Source organism: Cyanistes caeruleus, chromosome 24 (genome assembly GCF_971803275.1).
Source record: "Cyanistes caeruleus chromosome 24, bCyaCae1.hap1.1, whole genome shotgun sequence".
NCBI classification, from domain to species: Eukaryota; Metazoa; Chordata; class Aves; order Passeriformes; family Paridae; genus Cyanistes; species Cyanistes caeruleus.
In genome coordinates, this window is record NC_141724.1 from 5927045 (window position 1) to 5943916 (window position 16872).

The 16872-nt window shown below is 57.0% G+C and overlaps 1 protein-coding gene across 2 annotated transcripts; it reads left to right on the forward strand.

The window, feature by feature from the left end:
• The first annotated feature begins 1691 nt into the window (after positions 1–1691).
• LAD1 (ladinin 1) lies at positions 1692–13055 on the forward strand. 2 transcript variants are annotated; one of them, XM_023942118.2, is made up of 10 exons: positions 1692–2333; positions 5470–5610; positions 6985–7462; positions 7855–7998; positions 8708–8757; positions 9474–9546; positions 10053–10184; positions 10479–10568; positions 11628–11705; positions 12015–13055. In XM_023942118.2, exons 1-10 carry the CDS (start codon positions 2296–2298, stop codon positions 12021–12023), a joined length of 1233 nt encoding a protein of 410 aa, XP_023797886.1. In that variant the 5' UTR covers positions 1692–2295; the 3' UTR covers positions 12024–13055. The 2 variants fall into 2 exon arrangements, with proteins under 2 accessions (XP_023797886.1, XP_023797887.1); XM_023942119.2 differs by having other exon boundaries at positions 1905–2333; positions 7858–7998.
• Positions 13056–16872: the final 3817 nt, after the last annotated feature.

The window sequence follows — 16872 nt, forward strand, 5'->3', positions numbered from 1 at the left end:
AGAAGCAAGGACCTTAAGGTCAAGCACAGCTCAGAGGGAAAGTCCAAACAGAGCTAAATATTCAACCAGCAAAGAGAAAACAGTAGTGAGATAAACTGCTGATAATTCCTGCGATTTTGTCACAGAGGAGGGGAAGATTTTGATCAGCAGAGGGGAAGACTGGTGATGCAGACATTCAGAAAGATCTGGCAGCACTTGGAGTTTGGGGATAAAGTAGCAAAGGAGGTTTAGAGGGGTACGAAGTGACAAATGGAAAAACTCCAGCATGATTTCATCTGTGAGATGAGGGGCTCTGGGCTGGCTTTACCTCCTTGGAAGTGAAATTTTGGGGTTATGGTGGACATGAAAAGATGTGAGGAACATCAGGGAGAAGAGGAGCTCCAAGGCAGCAAAGACCTCCAGACATGAGAGGTGAATGCTTTGTGCCAGCAGGAGCTGAGATAAAGGAGGGGATTTCCAGCAGTGGGGAACAGCCCCTGGGAATTCCTGCTGAAGGATATTTTCTCCACTGACCGTTTTCCTGGGTTTGAGGGAAATGGGGCAAACCCACGGAGGAGAAACCCTCTGAGGAATCTCGAATAAAGAGGAAACTCTGTTCAGCTCCAAAGGTTTCTGAGCTGCAAATAAAGCCCTGGGAAGGAGCAACTGTTGGGAAGGGGTGAGTGTCAGCGAGGGGGCGAGTGTCAGCCAGGCTCATCCTCTGCCTAATCCCCAGGCACTAAATGCCCGTCTAGAGTTTCTTCAACTTAATAACCAGAGGAATTGCAGACTGGGAGGTTTTCTATTCCTTTGCTGTGTAGATCCTAGCTGGGGGTGTTCTTTCACTGCCACGTTCAATCTAATCCTTTGGAAAACCCTGCTAAGTCCTGTGCTCCAGTGCTATCCTTTGGCAATGAGTTTTGTGAGCGCCGTGCTTGCCGTGCATTAATCACAGAGCTTTTATTGCTCTAGAGGAGCTGCTGATGCTGGACTGCTATATATAGTCTGTCAGCAATTAGCAGGATGCTTGCAAGGTTATTTAAGTAATTTTTTTCCCTTATGCCATAACTGACTGAATTCTCTGTGTATATGAAAACACTTGAAAGACGACTGATTGCTGCAAGAAGAAAGAGGAGAAGAGAGGCGAGCCCTGCTTGGAGCAGGCGGCTCGTTTGACAGGGCTATCTCCTAGAAATGGGATTTTAATCAGGAGCCTTTGATTAAAATTGCTGCTCAGGTCATGGCACACCCCTGTGGGCTGGAGGCGTTCAGGGCCAGCCCAGCCTCACAACCAGTTCCTCGGGCTGGTGCAGGGATGGATCTCACTGGGCCCAGAGGTCCTGGATGATCTCACTGGGAGCAGAGGTCCTCAGGGGGTCCTGGATGACATTTCCTGCAGGGAATAGTGCCTGGCTGCCCAAGCAGGGGGAGCACTGGGCCATGCTGTGGGAAAATCCAGGCTGGGACTCAGTTCTGCTGTGCCTGGGCCCTCCACCTGCCCCTAAGACAAATCCCATCCCCACTAAAGGCAGCACTGCCGTGGCTTTGCACCTGCCCTGTGGAAGGGTAGGGGTCTCAGGGCATCGCCAGAGGGAAGGATGGGTTTGATGGCTGGTCCAGGTGTGGGGTGAGCCCGGGCACACGGCCTCTCTGGCACACAAAAACTGGGTACCCCCATGCTCCAGCCCCCTCCCCAAAACTGGGAGTGCTCACTGCTGCAGCAAGGCTCGTAAGAGAGATAAGGGGAGCCTTTGACAGCTCCATCCGAGACCTCCAGGAAGGGCTGGAAGGAGCAGGGGACCCTCCCAAGCTCTTTGGAAAGGGCTGGACTGCGCCCAGCCGGAGGTGTTTTAATGACTGTTTTGGATCCCCGGGAGCCAACCTCCTCCCACTCACCCGGGGAAATTCACCTCCTCCGCCGGGCTGCAGCAGCTGTTGACTGGTGGATTGTGGCTGGTAGAACTGGTTCTCTGCAGGGAGTTGTCTCCCAAAGCCTGGGAGACGTGGATGGCCTGAGCTGCGGCTCCCGGCTCGGAGCCTGGCACAGAGGAGGGCTCTGGTTTTGCGTGGCACTGCTGGGCAGGGCGGCTGTGGCACACAAATCACAGCCTGTGTCAGGTAGATAAGGAGCCATGTGATGCAGCTGCTGGGGACAGGGTGGCAGGCAGGGTGAAGGTGCACAGGGAAATAACCTTGCAGGGAGTTTCTCCTTCTCTCCGTCCTCGGGGAGCAGAATCTCGGGGCAGCGCTGATCCCCGCTGGCTCTGGATGCCTGCTCGGCTTCTGGGGGCTCTCTGAAACACCCAGGAAGCGAAAATGTCCCTTAGCAGGAGGAACTGGTCCGATCTGTCCAGGTAAGTGCTGTGGGTTAATGCTTAACCCCTTCCACCGCCGGCAGGGAGAGGAGAGGGTGGGCTGCTGGTGGCCAAAGGGGCTTGGGCACGATGGGCAAGTGCCCTGGGAGTGTTTGTTGTTGGCAGAGGTGAATGCCAGCCCCACCGAGAGCTTCTTGTGCCTGGGCAAGGTTACAGGAGGTTTTGTTTCTGCTGCCTGGGGAAGCTGAGCCAGGCACAGGAGCATTACCTGGATAAGCGTTCTCGCCCTGTGCTGGGTACATTTTGGGTCTGTTTTGCCTTTCCTTGGGGAACAAACTGTCTGGGCTGTGCGTCCAGACCTGCTTTGAGCTGGCTGGGGGCATCTCCAGTCCCCCCATGGCCAGGCAACCCCTGGGTGTGTGTGTCCTGCTCTGCCCTGACTGCAGCCCGTGCTGTGCTGAGCAAGGCCTGATTCAGTCACTGAGCAATCCCTGAGCAATTCCTGCAGCTTCCCAAAGAGTGATCCAGAGTAGAGGAGGATCCCAGGGTGGGTCAGGGGACCTGGAGCACGATGAGATCAGCCCTGACCACCTGCAGACCCCAGGGCAGCCTTGGCTGTGCAGGAGCCGTGATGGAAACGGAGAGAGAGCCACGGTGTCCCACAAATCAGAGCAGGAATTCTGGCCCCAGTGGATGTTACAGTTCTGAGACCAAATCTTAGTACTGGGTGTAAAAATGGGCATTTCATAGAATCCCAGAAAGGTTTGGGTGGGAAGGGACCTTAAAGCTTATCCCATTCCACCCCATGCCTCAGGCAGGGACACCTTTCACTATCCCAGGTTGCTCTCTAAGCCCTGTCCAGTCTTGGATGTTTCCAAGGATCCAGAGGCAGCCACAGCTTCTCTGGGCACCCTGGGCCTCACCACTCTCACTGCGAAAAACTTCCTTATTTTAGTGGAGACCCCACTGCTCGGAGGCCAGCAGCTCTCAGCTGCCTCTGCCAAGGGTGGGACAGATCCAGGAGCCATTCCAGCCCCATCCAGATCCATCTCCTCTGAGCCCAGCTGGGTCCTGCACCCCAGAAGACATTTCCTGAGCTCTCCTGAGATGAGGCAGCACTGAGAGAGCAGAAATGTCAGAAATCTCTGTATTAATCATTGACAGGGCAGGAGGGACAAGGCAGGGACACTCACCAAAGTTCTTACTCATGTCTTTGTGTTAAAAAATGTAAGACAGTGAAAAATAAATCCCTCTTTGAAAAGAGGAGGGGAAGATTGGCAGAGGAAATCCATAGCCTGATGGGTGCATGGCTTAATTAGAAATAACGAGGAGGCAGTTTTGTGGGTAGTGCCAGGATTTGTGCTGCCTCAGAGCAGGAAAATCCCTTTTCACTTGGAGGGAGACTGTAAAATGCAAGAAGTGCCCGTCATGCTGAGCGTTATTGCTCAGTGCTGAGCAGAGCACAGGGGTGCAGAGGCACCAGGATCTGCATCCCCACAGTGTTTGTGCCGGGGTCTCTGTGCGGGCTGCGCACACGGAGGGGGCACACCTGGAGAGCCTGAACCTTCCCTGGGCACTTCCCAGCCTTGGCACATGGAGGGGGCATACCTGGAGAGCCTGAACCTTCCCTGGGCACTTCCCAGCCTTGGCACATGGAGGGGGCACACCTGGAGAACCTGAACCTTCCCTGGGCACTTCCCAGCCTTCCCCAGCCGATCTCTCCCGGTTTGGAACGCGGAGCACCCGGAGCTCCCGGCTGTGCTGTGGGAGGGAAGGGCAGCAGCAGCGGGCACTGCCCTGCCCTGGCCCCGCTCCCCCTGCCCCGAGCAGGAAGAACAGAAACTCAAACGCTGGCAGGGGGTAAAGAGGTTTAATTTATCACAGGCTGGGATTACTCAGTAACCTCGAGCCAGCCGCGAGCCCTCGCTGTAACGCGGCCCTGCCACTCTGACTGTCGCTAAAAGTCAAACTGGGGACAGGGCCTGAGCAGGGCTGACACTGGATGGAGCTGGGATGAGATCCTGGGATGAGATCCTGGGATGAGATCCTGGGATGAGGAACTGGGATGAGGAGCTGGGATGAGGAGGTGGGGTGAGGAGTTGGGATGAGATCCTGGGATGAGGTCCTGGGTTAAGATCCTGGGATGAGGAGCTGGGATGAGGAGCTGGGATGAGGAGCTGGGTTAAGATCCTGGGATGAGGAGCTGGGATGAGGTCCTGGGTTAAGATCCTGGGATAAGGAGCTGGGATGAGGTCCTGGGATGGATCCTGCGCAAGGAGGCTCTGTTGGGGTGCCTGGAGCTCCATGGTATTCCCTGCAGTGTTTGTGGCTGATCGAGGGTTTATGTTGGGGGTGATGGACCTGGCTCTGAAAAGCTCCACCCAGCCAATAAAAATATTTCCATCACAGTCCATGCACCAGCACAGAAGGTGGGCAGGTTCGGCACAGGGAAAGGATGGCAGAGCTGGTGTTTTCCAGACTACTTTTTATTCTGAGTGTTGTTTTATTAAAACAAAACAAAACAAAACAAACAAAAACAATTCAAGTTTGGCTTGTGCAAAATTAAAATGGTCAAAGATGATTCCAAACTTTGTCTTTTTGGCTCAGTCTGTGATTATAAACAATTCCCTGTCCAGGCACATGCAGGAGGGAAGAGGAGCCCTGCTAGCCCCATCCCCAGGCAAAACCTCTCAGCAGCTGCCTTCAGCCTCTGATACTTTTGTGTCTGAGAATTTTTGCTCTATAAAAATTAAATTGCCATTCCCACAACCTGGTTTTGGCCTAGAATTTTGTGCCATAGTGGTCACCCCTCCAGTCTGTGTGGTTGAGGTCTGTGTGGCAGCTCAAGGCTTCTGCTCTGGCTGAGTTACAGGTTCAATATCCTGTGTTATACATACATAGGGATTTCTAGAAAATGAGCATTCCCCCCAGCAGGAGAAATTAGGAGTTGGGAAGTCAAGTGCTTGCTTTGGGAAGGGCCTGCATCAGCTGGGTGGAGTGAGAGCACTCGTTTGGGACACTTGGCTTGTGCTGGCCTCGCTCCCCTCCAGCAAGGTGACTCCTGGCAGCCCCTTGGCCTTGCCCAGGGTACAGCAGTTCTTGTGTGGCAGCAGGGCCTCGTGCAGGACACAGCCCAGAAATGTGCACTACCACACTCATGTTTTCTCCCAAACAGCCTGGCCAGGCAGAGGACCCTGGAGGATGAGGAGGAGCAGCAGAGAGAGCGCCGGCGAAGGCACCGGAACCTTCTGTCCTCCACATCCATGGATGAGGAACCTGCCAGCCCTGCCAAAGACACCAGCCCAGCTTCCAGCAGGTCTGTGGGTCCACACTGGCCCCTGACACCGAGCCCTGGCAGCTGCTGCAGGTGGTGGGAATGTCTCCTGGCTGGGCTCAGCTGTGGGAAGAGCTGTGCTCCAACCAACAGCCCTTGGGAGGAGGGATGGGCTCCCCAGGAGGAGCACAGGGTGGGATGTGTTGGGTGGGCTGGGATGGGCTCCCCAGGAGGACAAGGGTGGGATGTGTTGGGTTGGCTCCAGAGGAGGAGCACAGGGGGATGTGTTGGGTGGGCTCCCCAGGAGGACAAGGGGGATGTGTTGGTTGGGCTCCAGACGAGCAACACAGGGTGAGGATGTTTTGGGTGGGCTCCCCATGGCCCAGGAGTGCTGGGACAGGGCTGGTGCCAGGGCTGAGCCCTGCTGGGGGCTGCAGGTGGGATCTGCAGCAGGAAGGGGCTGCTCAGCTCTGCAGGGCAGGAGAGCAGAGCAGGCAGAGTCTGGCTGCCTGTGCTGCCCCTCTGAACCTCACAGTGACGCTGTGGGACCTTGGCTGAAGCTGGGATCTGACCCAAGGGCTTCCCAGTGGTGCTTCCAAAGTCCCTGGCTGCAGGGAGCTGGCATTTGGAGGTGCCCTGGGACCAGGCTGCCTTACACAACCTGCCCCACTCTCTGATCCTGGCAGTGTCCAGTATTTACTGGTTTGTGTCCACAGTGAGAGTCCCACTCCAGAGGTGCTCCTGTGTTTCAGACAGGATGGAGTTAGGACCCTTGGGTTGGGTGGGGGCTGGACATGACTAAAATGAACCAGCTGGGAAGGACAAATTCCTCTTCCCTGGTGCTGACACAGGCTGCCCATGTGGTGATTGAAGCTCAGGAGGAGGACAAGTGTTATCCCATCTCCTTCCCAATCCTGGGAGTGTGCAGACACAGCCTGCCAGACCTTGTGCCTGTTTGCACAGGGAGAGAAACAGCTTTTCACAGTTTGTCTTGGTACCATGCGTGGATCTGCACAGCAGATTGAATCCCAACCAACATTTCCCACTTAAAGTTGGTGGGATTTTTCCTATTCTGGTGAAGAGTCACAGCTGCACCTCTTACCCAGCAGCAGCCCCAGCACACTGCCCTGAGCCTGGACCTCCTTGGCACAGGACTTGCTGGGTGCTGGTGTCCTGGATGGGGCTGCGGAAATGATTCATCTCTATGTCAAAAGGAAAAGAAGATTTTGAATCCATTGTTTTTCTCAGCTGAGCTGGGGTGATGGGGATGAGAGCCCTGGTCTGCAGGGAGGACTCCAGGATGTCAGTGGGATTTTTGTGCCCCTCCCCAGAGCCTTTTGCCTCACTTGCTGCATGAAATCCACCCCTCTAGCCCCAGGTTCTGAAGCTGTCATTCCATATTGTCGCTGTCCCTAGGCCTCCGTCCCTGGTGAAGCTGCAGTCCCTGGAGGATGGGGAGGAGCAGAAGCTCTCGGAGGTGCTGAAGACACAAGAAGGGAGAAGGACGAGGTGTCTCCCAGCCGTGTCTGAGAAGCTGAGGCAGGAGCCGGAGCAGAAGGAGCCCGGGGTGGGAGGAAGCTGCCCGGAGGCAGGAGCGCAGCCCCGCAGGAGGCAGGAGAGCGGCCGGGCTGCAGAGCAGGGCCAGGAGCCAGCCAAGGGCAGAGGGGACCCAGCAGGAGACAAGAACCTGGAGCCAGCCTCTGAGAGGAAGGGGATGGTGAGGGCACGGCTCCAGGACAAGGAGCAGGGAGTGTGGACTCCTCGGGGGGAGCAGAGGAAGGAGCCACCCGAGGTGGGAAGCTGCCGGCTGCGGGAGGTGAAGATCCTCACCAGGGTGGGAAACCGGAGCACAGAAGAGAAAACCTCGGCTGTCACCTCATCTCCAGAGCAGCAGGTGAGCAGGAATGGAGGAGGTACCAGGCCTAGGGAGGAGCAGAGAGAGGGACAGCCCAAAAGTACCAGGAGGGAAATGGGACCTGAAGGACTCTGGGGGAGGTTTTTCTGAGAGCTGCAAACCACGAGGTGGTGGACAGGGTCCCAGCACCTCCTTCCCCTCCCTGGTCTGTGCTGTCCTGATCGCCTTCTCCATCAAGTCTCTCTGGTTGTCATCGTGGTGGCACTGGAGGGCTGTTTGGGACTCTGTGTGTCCAACTGAGACAGGAAAGGTTTGGAGGATTTTGATCTCAAACTCCCACCTCCAGCCCAGTTCCCACCCTGACTGCTCAGCTCCTGCACCTCCATCTTCTCTCTCTCCTGGGATGCATCTGAGGTCTCCTTTTTCCTTAGCAGCCATCCAGGAACCCCTCAAAGCAGGTAATCCAGGAGTTCCCTCCCCGAGATGAGCCTGCAGAAAAGCCAGACCCTTCTCCAACTCACATCACCTTCAGCAGCTCCATCCGACGGGCCAGCCCAAGAACTGTCTCCTTTAGGGTAAGAGCTGAAGCAGCTGGGGAAAGAATTCTATTGCCCAGTGGAGGCTGGGGGGAAGGAAGGATTGCTTTGGCCTCTGGATTATGTGGGCAGAACCTGTTCTCAGAAGTGTGTTCACAGTTTACCCTTGCTCTGGGCAGTTCTGCTTCCCTCTTCCCCCTGTTTTCCTTCTCCATGTCTGGCTGAAGGTGTGTGGGGTGAGCATGTCCAGTTCATACACCTTGTGCTGGCTAGAAAACTCAGGGGAAGGGATGAGAACACAGGCAGCTCATTGTCCTCAGAATTTCCAGAGCCACAGGAATTACCATCCACCTTCCAGCCTTTCCAGTCTTCTGTGAAAGCACAGGATAAAAATAACACCCATTCTCCCTCTCATGCCATGTTACAGTCTGAGAATATATTTCATTTCAAAAGAGATCTCTGGAATAAAGTGATTGAAGAGGCTGGGAAAACCAGGAGCTGTCAAGATCCTCCCTGTTTGAGTCAGGGCTGACTGGCTACACTTGAGTGACTAACATGAGGCTTTATTGGGAATAAAACTGTTATCACCATAAAGTGTCTACAGTCTGGGGAGCTTTGAGATACGAGATAAGTTTTGGTGTGGGTGCAAATGGATCTTTCCTGGGGCAGATCAGTGAGATAGCACCTCCCATGCTTATCTTGGAGAACCAAAGTTCACTGCAGGATTTCCTCTCCTTGTCTCTTCCAGATCATCTCCAGGAAGCAGAAAGAAGAGAGCCCAAGCCCTCTCACAAGGAGGTCAGCACCTCTCATGTTGCTTTTTTTGGTCCTGCTGGGCAGGAATCGCCATCCTTTGTTTTCCAAGGGAGGAGGAGGAGGTGATGGGGCCTGACTGGCCTGGCACAGATCTGCTGGACATTGGTCCCCAGGGTGCTGGACTTGGCAGGGGACAATGTCCAACGTGCAGCTTGCATCTGAATGAGATCCTGGAATCACAGAAAGGTTTGGGTTCCAAGGGACCCTGAAGATCTCATTCCACCCCCTGCCATGGGCAGGAATATTCTCCACTCTCCCAGATTGCTTCAATAGCCCCCAGCAAGCCCCCAGTGTCTCCTGAGTCACGTAGGTCCGTGTTGGTGCTTGTGTCTGCACAGCTCCTGTCCATGGGGAAATCAAAACAGGTCCATGAGCAGCCAGATCTGGCTTTGGTGACCAGATCAAGGGATCCTCCACCCCTCTGGGCAGGTGCACACTGACACTGGGGGCGATGCAGTTCAGAGCTGGCAGAGCTGAAGCCAGGGCAGGCTGAGGAGCTCTGAGATGTTTCAGTGTTCCAGTGTGGCTCTGGGAAGGTGGTGACACGCAGAGATCTCAGTCAGCAGCAGGGAATGGACTGCTCGCTTTACCTGGCAGATAGATGCAGGAGTGGGGACAGAGCCTTCTCCTGCTCCCCAGGATGATTGGCTGGGTCCCAGGAGATCCTGAGGGGTTTCAGCTCTTCTCTTCTTCACCAGTGCGAGCCTGAGGATCCCAGGCAGCAACAGCACCATTGGGGAGAAGCTGGAAAAATACAACTCGGCTGTGCAGGTACCAGAGGCCCTTGGCAGAGCCAGGCAGGGGTGGGAGAGATGTGTGGAGAGACAGAGAGGGGTGGGCTGAAGCCGAGTGGGGAGGGGAGGGCCTGAGCCTGCCCCAAATACCGGAGCTGATGGGGATGGAGATGGTCCCAGGCAGGAAAAGGGATTGGCCTCAGGGTTTTAGGAGCAGGGACCCTTGGGGAGGGTCTAGGGATGCTGCATGGCCCTGCAGGGAGGGGATGGCCTTTGGGGAGGGTCTGGGGATGCTGCATGGCCCTGCAGAGAGGGGATGGCCTTTGGGGAGGGTCTGGGGATGCTGCATGGCCCTGCAGGGAGGGGATGGCCTTTGGGGAGGGCCTGGGGATGCAGGGGTCCACTGGGGGAAACAGTGCACAGGGCTGTGAGCTGGTGATGGTGGGGGGGACCAGACCCCAAGGGGCTCAGGGTGTGACCCCGACTTTGCTGCTCATCCCTCGGGGTACAGCACGGCCCTGCTGATGCCCCTCTCTCCCCCAGCGCTCAGAGGGGGTGAAATCCTCCGTGCCTGTCCACAAGAGTCGCCTGCTCTCCTCGGAGGGGGTGGCGAGCAAGCGCAACTTCTTCGAGGGCAGCGCTCCCGGCAAGGCAGAGGCAGCGGTGGTGAGGAAGGTGAGGCAGGAGCTGCCCTGGGCTCAGCTCCCAGTGGCTCTGTGCTGTGCCTTTGGGACAAATCTTGCCCTCTCGGGCTCAGGCTGGCAGGCTGAGCAGGGCTGGGCTGGCGCTGGGTGCCAGGGCTGTGTTTGGGCACAGGGCTGCAATCTGAGGAGCTGGGATGGAGCCAGCAGTGTGTGGGCTGGGCTGTGCCTGCAGCTCTGCTCGGGATCCTCATGCCCTGGGGACTGGACTGGGTTACATTCGTGCACAGGGAGGGCTGTAACCCCAGTGTCCCTCTCTGTGCCACAGGACAGCCTGAAGATCCCAGGATCAGTGACATCCCGCATTAATCTGTGGATCAGCCGGGCTCAGGAGCCTGCCAAGGAGGAAAATACCAAGGTACCAGCTTGTGTCAAGCTCAAGTGAGGGCCCTGAGACCAGGCAGCCCCACAGGACACGGTGCTGCTCCTCGGGGTGGGGTTGAAGCGGGGATGAACCCTTGGCTGAACCTATGGAAGGGTTTGAGAGCAGTTTAGGCAGGTTTGGAGACCTCAGAGCTCCATGATGACATATCAGGGCTCTGCTTGTTGCTGTGTCCTGACTGTGAGCCCACAACTCCTAAGACAGCAGGGACAGATTCCTCACCCCTTGGTGGGTTGAGGAGGGAGCAGGAGGGTTTCCCAGGACACGTACTTGACCCCGGCACCCCAGCATGATCCCATCTCTGCTGTCCCATCTCCTCTGGATGAGCAGCTCTGCCTGGACACCAGTGGGAGAGAAGCTGTGTGCTTGGCCCCTCAGCTCTGAGGGGCTTGGAGACCTGTGTGTGCTTGGAGAGGTCCTGGTGCATGTCTGGAGTCATCTGCACCCCTGAATGAAACCAGACCCCAAAAATAGGGGGTCTTGTGGCTGTGGGTGCAAAGTGCCTGGCCAAGGGGACTCAGAGGTCATCACTTGGTCACTGTGACTACTCCCTGACGTGTGCAGGAGAGGGACAAGAGAGCTGCTTGCCCCAGGGTGCTTTGGTGTTCTCGGAAAGGAGGAGCTCAGCGGGTCCTGGGCAGGTCTCACTGCTCACACAGGGAGGGCTTTGGCCACTGCTCGTGGCAGCCAGCTGGCCCAGGAGGTGCAGCTCCAGCCCTGCAGTCAGGGAAGGCGAGTCCAGGCTGGGCTGGGCAATCAACACTGCCCAGATGTGCCTGCAGCAGGCAGCTGTGCCAGCAAAGGGTTTGCTCCTGGAGCCCCTGCTGGGGAAAGCCTGCAGCTCCTCGATCACTTCTCCTTCAATAGCCCCTGCTCTGCTCCTGTGGAGCTGCACTTGACTTTGAGAGTGTCCCAGGTCCAGGATCCCAAAGCTGGTGTGTGCCTCAAGGTTTGGATACAGTCAGACCAAGGCAGTGCTGCACACCATGCATGGAGAAAGGTTTCTCCTGTCACTTTTGACTCTCCTGTTTGCAGGAAATCCGGAGAATCAACAGCCTGGCAAAGAGAGATGTCTGGATAAAGCAGCCTGGAGACACCTCTGGAGACACCAAGGTAATTATGGAGCTGCTCTGAACCCTGGTGCATCCTCTGAGGCAGGACAGAGGCAGGATATGGGGGACAGGGGACGTGGGGGGTCTCTGTGACTTTGGAGAGTCATCAGGAGGGGACAACTGGAGGCATCTGTAAGGGAGAGAAGGACTCTGCTCTGGGAGGAGAAGGCAAGTGGGCTGTGATGGGATTTAGGGGACTAATCCTGCCCCATCCCCTGCTGGGGACAGCCACTGTCCTGGTTAAAGCAGCTGCTGGTGGGGTGGTTTCAGCCTCAGGCACAGCCTCAGTGGTTCCCACTTTCTTTTCCAGCTGCAGTAATACCAGCTGTGGTATCAAACCATCTGGGAAAAACTGGTTTGCTCCAAAGATCACAGCCCAGCCCTACCCAACCGTCCAAAAGCCACTGCCACGAGTCCCCTGTGCCACGTGTGGGTGCACCAGGTCATGGGGTCCTCTGCTTGTGGGATGGGAAGGAAGAAGCCTGGCAGAGTGTCCCTGTGCCCCCAGTCCCCACTCACTGCCTGTCTGGGGGTGTCCAGGCCACCAGGCTCCCCACAGATGCTGAAGACAAACTCCTGCCTTGTTTGCCCACCACATTTTGCTGTTCTGTTCCTGATCTCTGCCCGTGCCCCAGAACTGCCCACACTGCCCTGGCAGCTGGAAGATGTCAGTGGGGCGAGAACCTGCCTGGCCAAGGGAGTTCCAGCCTCACCTCCATGGACCGTGCCCGTCCCTGCTGCCTGGGGCAGGTGGGGCAGGCGGTGTCACCCCCTGGCCAGGCTGTCACTGCCAGGGTGACCCAAGCAGAGGATGATGTTCATGAAGTCACACCAGTGCTCTGAGGCGCCCCACAGAAGAAGGGGGAGCTTGGCCCTGGGGCTTCCTTCCACACGCAGCTGAACCAGAGACTGCTCCTTGTCCCTGTCCCTGCAGGCAGTGACTCTTCATGCAGTGATGCAGGGAGGGTGAGCTGGCCCTGGCTGTGGCCACAGCCCCGTGTGGGGCTTGTCATGGAGCTGAGTGCCCTGTGCTGGGCCCCATTTCCCTCCTGCCTTCCTGAGCCCTTTGCTGTGTAGCCCCTGATCCTGCATTCCCTGTGGGATGTCCCCAGCAGGGACAGGGGATGCTCACTTGAGGCCTTTAGGGTACCATGGACAAAAGGCTCAAACTCTCTTATTGGGGCCATTCTTTGGGTTTGGGTTGTGCTTTGAGCCACCACTGTGGTGACAAATCCAGCGTGGGAACCTGCTGCTGCCCCTGGGGCTGATCCTGCTTGTAGGGCTTGGGAAAGGACTTGGCTTTCTCTGTGCTTTTTTTTTTTTTCTAATAAAAGTTTCTCTTTCTAAGACACTGCTGGTCACGGGCTGCTGGTCTGGGACTGGAAACTTCCCTTCTCCCGACAAGGGGGAAAAAAGGGAAAACCCCGAATCAAATGTGTCCTGGGAGGTTAAAACCAGAGCCATCCCCTGCTGCAGCATCCCGAGCTCCGGGCAGGGTCGGTCCCTGCTCCTGCTTTATCAGGTCCCGGTGACAGCTGGGCTGGCTTGTGTCAGCCCCTCGGGCACTCGCGTATCGCCGGCCCGAGGGTTTAAAATAGCAAATCTCTGAGGCCACACAATAGCTTGGGCTTATATGGGCTCCTGGGGGGGAAGGGGGAGCGGCAGAGGGGGCCAGGGCCGTGGCTGCCGAAATAGCAGCTCACAAGTGTTGCATTCCTCGCTGGGCGCCGGGCACATTCCTGCGGCGCTGCCCGCCCCGGGGTGGGCGCTGGAGCCCCCTTAAAGCCTCCTGCCACAAAGAGCCTTCCCCAGACCCGCCGGCTCCCCGAGCTCCCGGCAGCACCGCAGCTCAGGTAGGGCTGGGGGTGCCAGGTGGGATGGGATGCTCAGGATCCAGCCCCAGGAGGGGTGGGATGTGCTGGATCCAGACCTGGGAGGGGTGGGATGCGCTGGATCCAGACCTGGGAGGGGTGGGATGTGCTGGATCCAGACCTGGGAGGGGTGGGATGTGCTGGATCCAGACCTGGGAGGGGTGGGATGCTCTGAATCCAGCATCAGGAGGGGTGGGATGTGCTGGATCCAGCACCTGGAGGTGTGGGATGCTCAGGATCCAACCCCAGGAGGGGTGAGATGTGCTGGATCCAGCCCCAGGAGGGGTGGGATGCTCAGGATCCAGCCCCAGGAGGGGTGGGATGTGCTGGATCCAGACCTGGGAGGGATGGGATGTGCTGGATCCAGACCTGGGAGGGGTGGGATGCGCTGGATCCAGACCTGGGAGGGGAGGGATGTGCTGGATCCAGCCCCAGGAGGGGTGGGATGCACTGGATGCAGCTCAGGGAGGGGTGGGATGCTCTGGATCCAACCCCAAGAGGGGTGGGATGTTCTGAATCCAGACCTGGGAGGGGTGGGATGCTCTGAATCCAGCATCAGGAGGGGTGGGATGTGCTGGATCCAGCACCTGGAGGGGTGGGATGTGCTGGATCCAGCCCCAGGAGGGGTGGGATGCTCTGGATCCAGCCCAGGGAGGGGTAGGATGCTCTGGATCCAGCCCAGGGAGGGGTGGGATGTGCCGGATCCAACCCCAGGAGGGGTGGGATGCTCGGGATCCAGCCCCAGGAGGGGTAGGATGCTCTGGATCCAGCCCAGGGAGGGGTAGGATGCTCTGGATCCAGCCCAGGGAGGGGTGGGATGTGCTGGATCCAGCCCCAGGAGGGGTGGGATGCTCTGGATCCAGCCCAGGGAGGGGTGGGATGTGCTGGATCCAGCCCAGGGAGGGGAGGGAACCATCTCAGGGTTTGGGGTGTCCCCCAGCCGCTCTCTCCTGGGTGTTTTATTCCTTGGAGCCATGCTCATGCATAAACCATCAGGACCCTCTCCAGCACATTTGCATATTTGCAGTTTGTCTTTTGAGGCACCTTGATGTGGCTCAGGTGGCTCAGGTGGATTTTGGCTGCCCTGGTTCAGGGAAATGTTCCAGTTCCCTGTTCCTGCAGGAGACAGCAGGGATGTGATGCCATGGCCAGCCTGGCCCTGCCTCTGGCAGCCCAGGGCTGGCTTAGGTTTGGGATGCTCCTGTGCCTGCTCTGAGCCTGCCTGTGAGCAGCCAGCCCTGAGATAAAGGATAGGGGGATTTCAAGGAGTGTGAGGATTGTTTCATACACAGCAAATTCTGGGAGATTGGCTGTAGTCAGAGCATATTTCCTCTTTATCTCTGTAATGTCTGCTGGGTTCTCCTAATTCTACCAAATCAAGATTTCCAAGCTTTAATGAAAAGGTTTGTGTTTCTGTGCAGATGATACATAAATATTTCCTTGAGCCACTTTTTCTCTTGTGCACCCTCTTAACAGTGCTGGATTTGTTCTGTTCCCTCAGCTTTGTGGGATCTAACAGTGACTGAGGGAGAAGGAAAATGGGAATGTAGGGAGAGGCTTTCACACTGCTGGGACTGGGAACCCTCTTCTCCCGTGTCATGAAGCCTTGGCTGCTCAGAGGCCACACAAATGATTTGGCCAAACTTGTGGCAGCAGGAGCATGCTGAGCCTGGGGAAAAGTGGGAACTGATGTTCCTGGAGCAGCAGTGATCCTGGGGATGTTGCTGGAGGGGGTGCAGAGCCCAGCCCTGCAGCCATCACAGGAAAGGGAGCAGTGACGGCAGGAGCAGGCGGTGCAGAGGGGGCTGAGTTGTGCCTTTATTTGTCTCCAAAAAGCACTTTGTGAGTAACAGTGAGATTAGAGACCCTCTGGAGCCCTGGTCATGCCAAGGTTCCCCTCCTGGAATGGCCCTGTCCCATGCCTGAGCATTCCAAGGCAGGATCCAGCATCCTGAACAAACACTCCTGAGGCCTGTCCCACCCATCCCGGGTAATAAATGCTCGACAGATGTAGAGAGGAGCAGTTGTTCCCAGAGCTGGGGCAGCAGGAGCAGGGGAGCCTTGCTGCTCTCAGAACAGGTGCTTCAGCACATGCAAGTTATTTCCAGAGCTGCCTTGCTGTGTCCTGTGGCATCTCAGCCCTGCTGAGGCTGGCACGAGCAGGGGCAGGGCTGGGCTGGGGCTCTGGGGTGCTCTGGGGTGCTCTGGGGTGCTCTGGGGTGCTCTGGGGTGCCCAGGGATGGGGCTGGTGGCTCCAGATCTCACCCAGTGCTGGGTGAAGGTCAAATGGGGTGAGATGATGAGCAAAGTCCTCCTGAGCACAGCTGGGAGACAGATGTGCTGGGAAGATGAAAGGCTGTTTCTGCAGAGGTTTTAGCCCTAAAACCAGGGCTAAATTACTAAACCAGGCTGTAGATTATTCCTTTTAGCTAACAGGGTAGAAATGGTCCCGCTGATCCCAGGCTGTCCCTTTCCCAGCATTTCTACACTCGGAGGGATGGGCTGGGAGGGTTTGCTGAGGCCTTGTGCTGGTGCAGGGCTGCAAACCTGAGAGGAAGGGTCGTCCCTGAGCTAAGAATAGTCAGGACCAAAACAAGCTGAACACTGCAATGGGGTGATTTTCCTGTCCCCTGAGCAAACACGGCCCCTGAGAGGGCTGGGCCAGGGGGGCTGAGTGCCCTGGACATGGCTCCTGACAGTTCTCAGTGTGACAGGAGGCTGTGTCCAATCTCCTGCCTCCTGCTTGATCCTGGAACAGGAGGGGGGCAGGAGCCTTATCTCTGCTGAGATAACGCTGTCACATCCTGGCTGGGGACAGCTGGAAGCTCCAAGTGCCTTGGAGAGAAGCAGCATTCCGTGCCCCTGGCCTGGTGCTGAGGGACAGGCTGTGCTGGCCCTTATCTCACTTCTAACCCTCCCTTTTTCCAATCTGCCTCCAACTCTGCCAGAGAAGCAGGGATGTCAGACACGGAGGAGGTCACCGAGGAGTATGAGCAGTAAGTGGGGTGGTTTTAATCCCTTTTCTTTCTCCCTGTTCCCACTTTCCCACTGCAGCATTGCTTGGAAGTGACCTCATTGTTACCCCAGCAGCCAGCAAGGACCCCCAGCCTTGGCAGGACCCCAGCAGTGGGAATTGGTGGTGGGAGCTGTATCCACACCCATGGGCAGGACAAGGATGGTTCCTACATTAAAAATATGCAGTTGAAATCTGTGAGACAGAGATGGGAAAAGCCAGCAGCCTGTTGCTGCTGGGGTCCTGCTGCCACATCCAGAACATCGCTCCCCAAGGCCCAGATT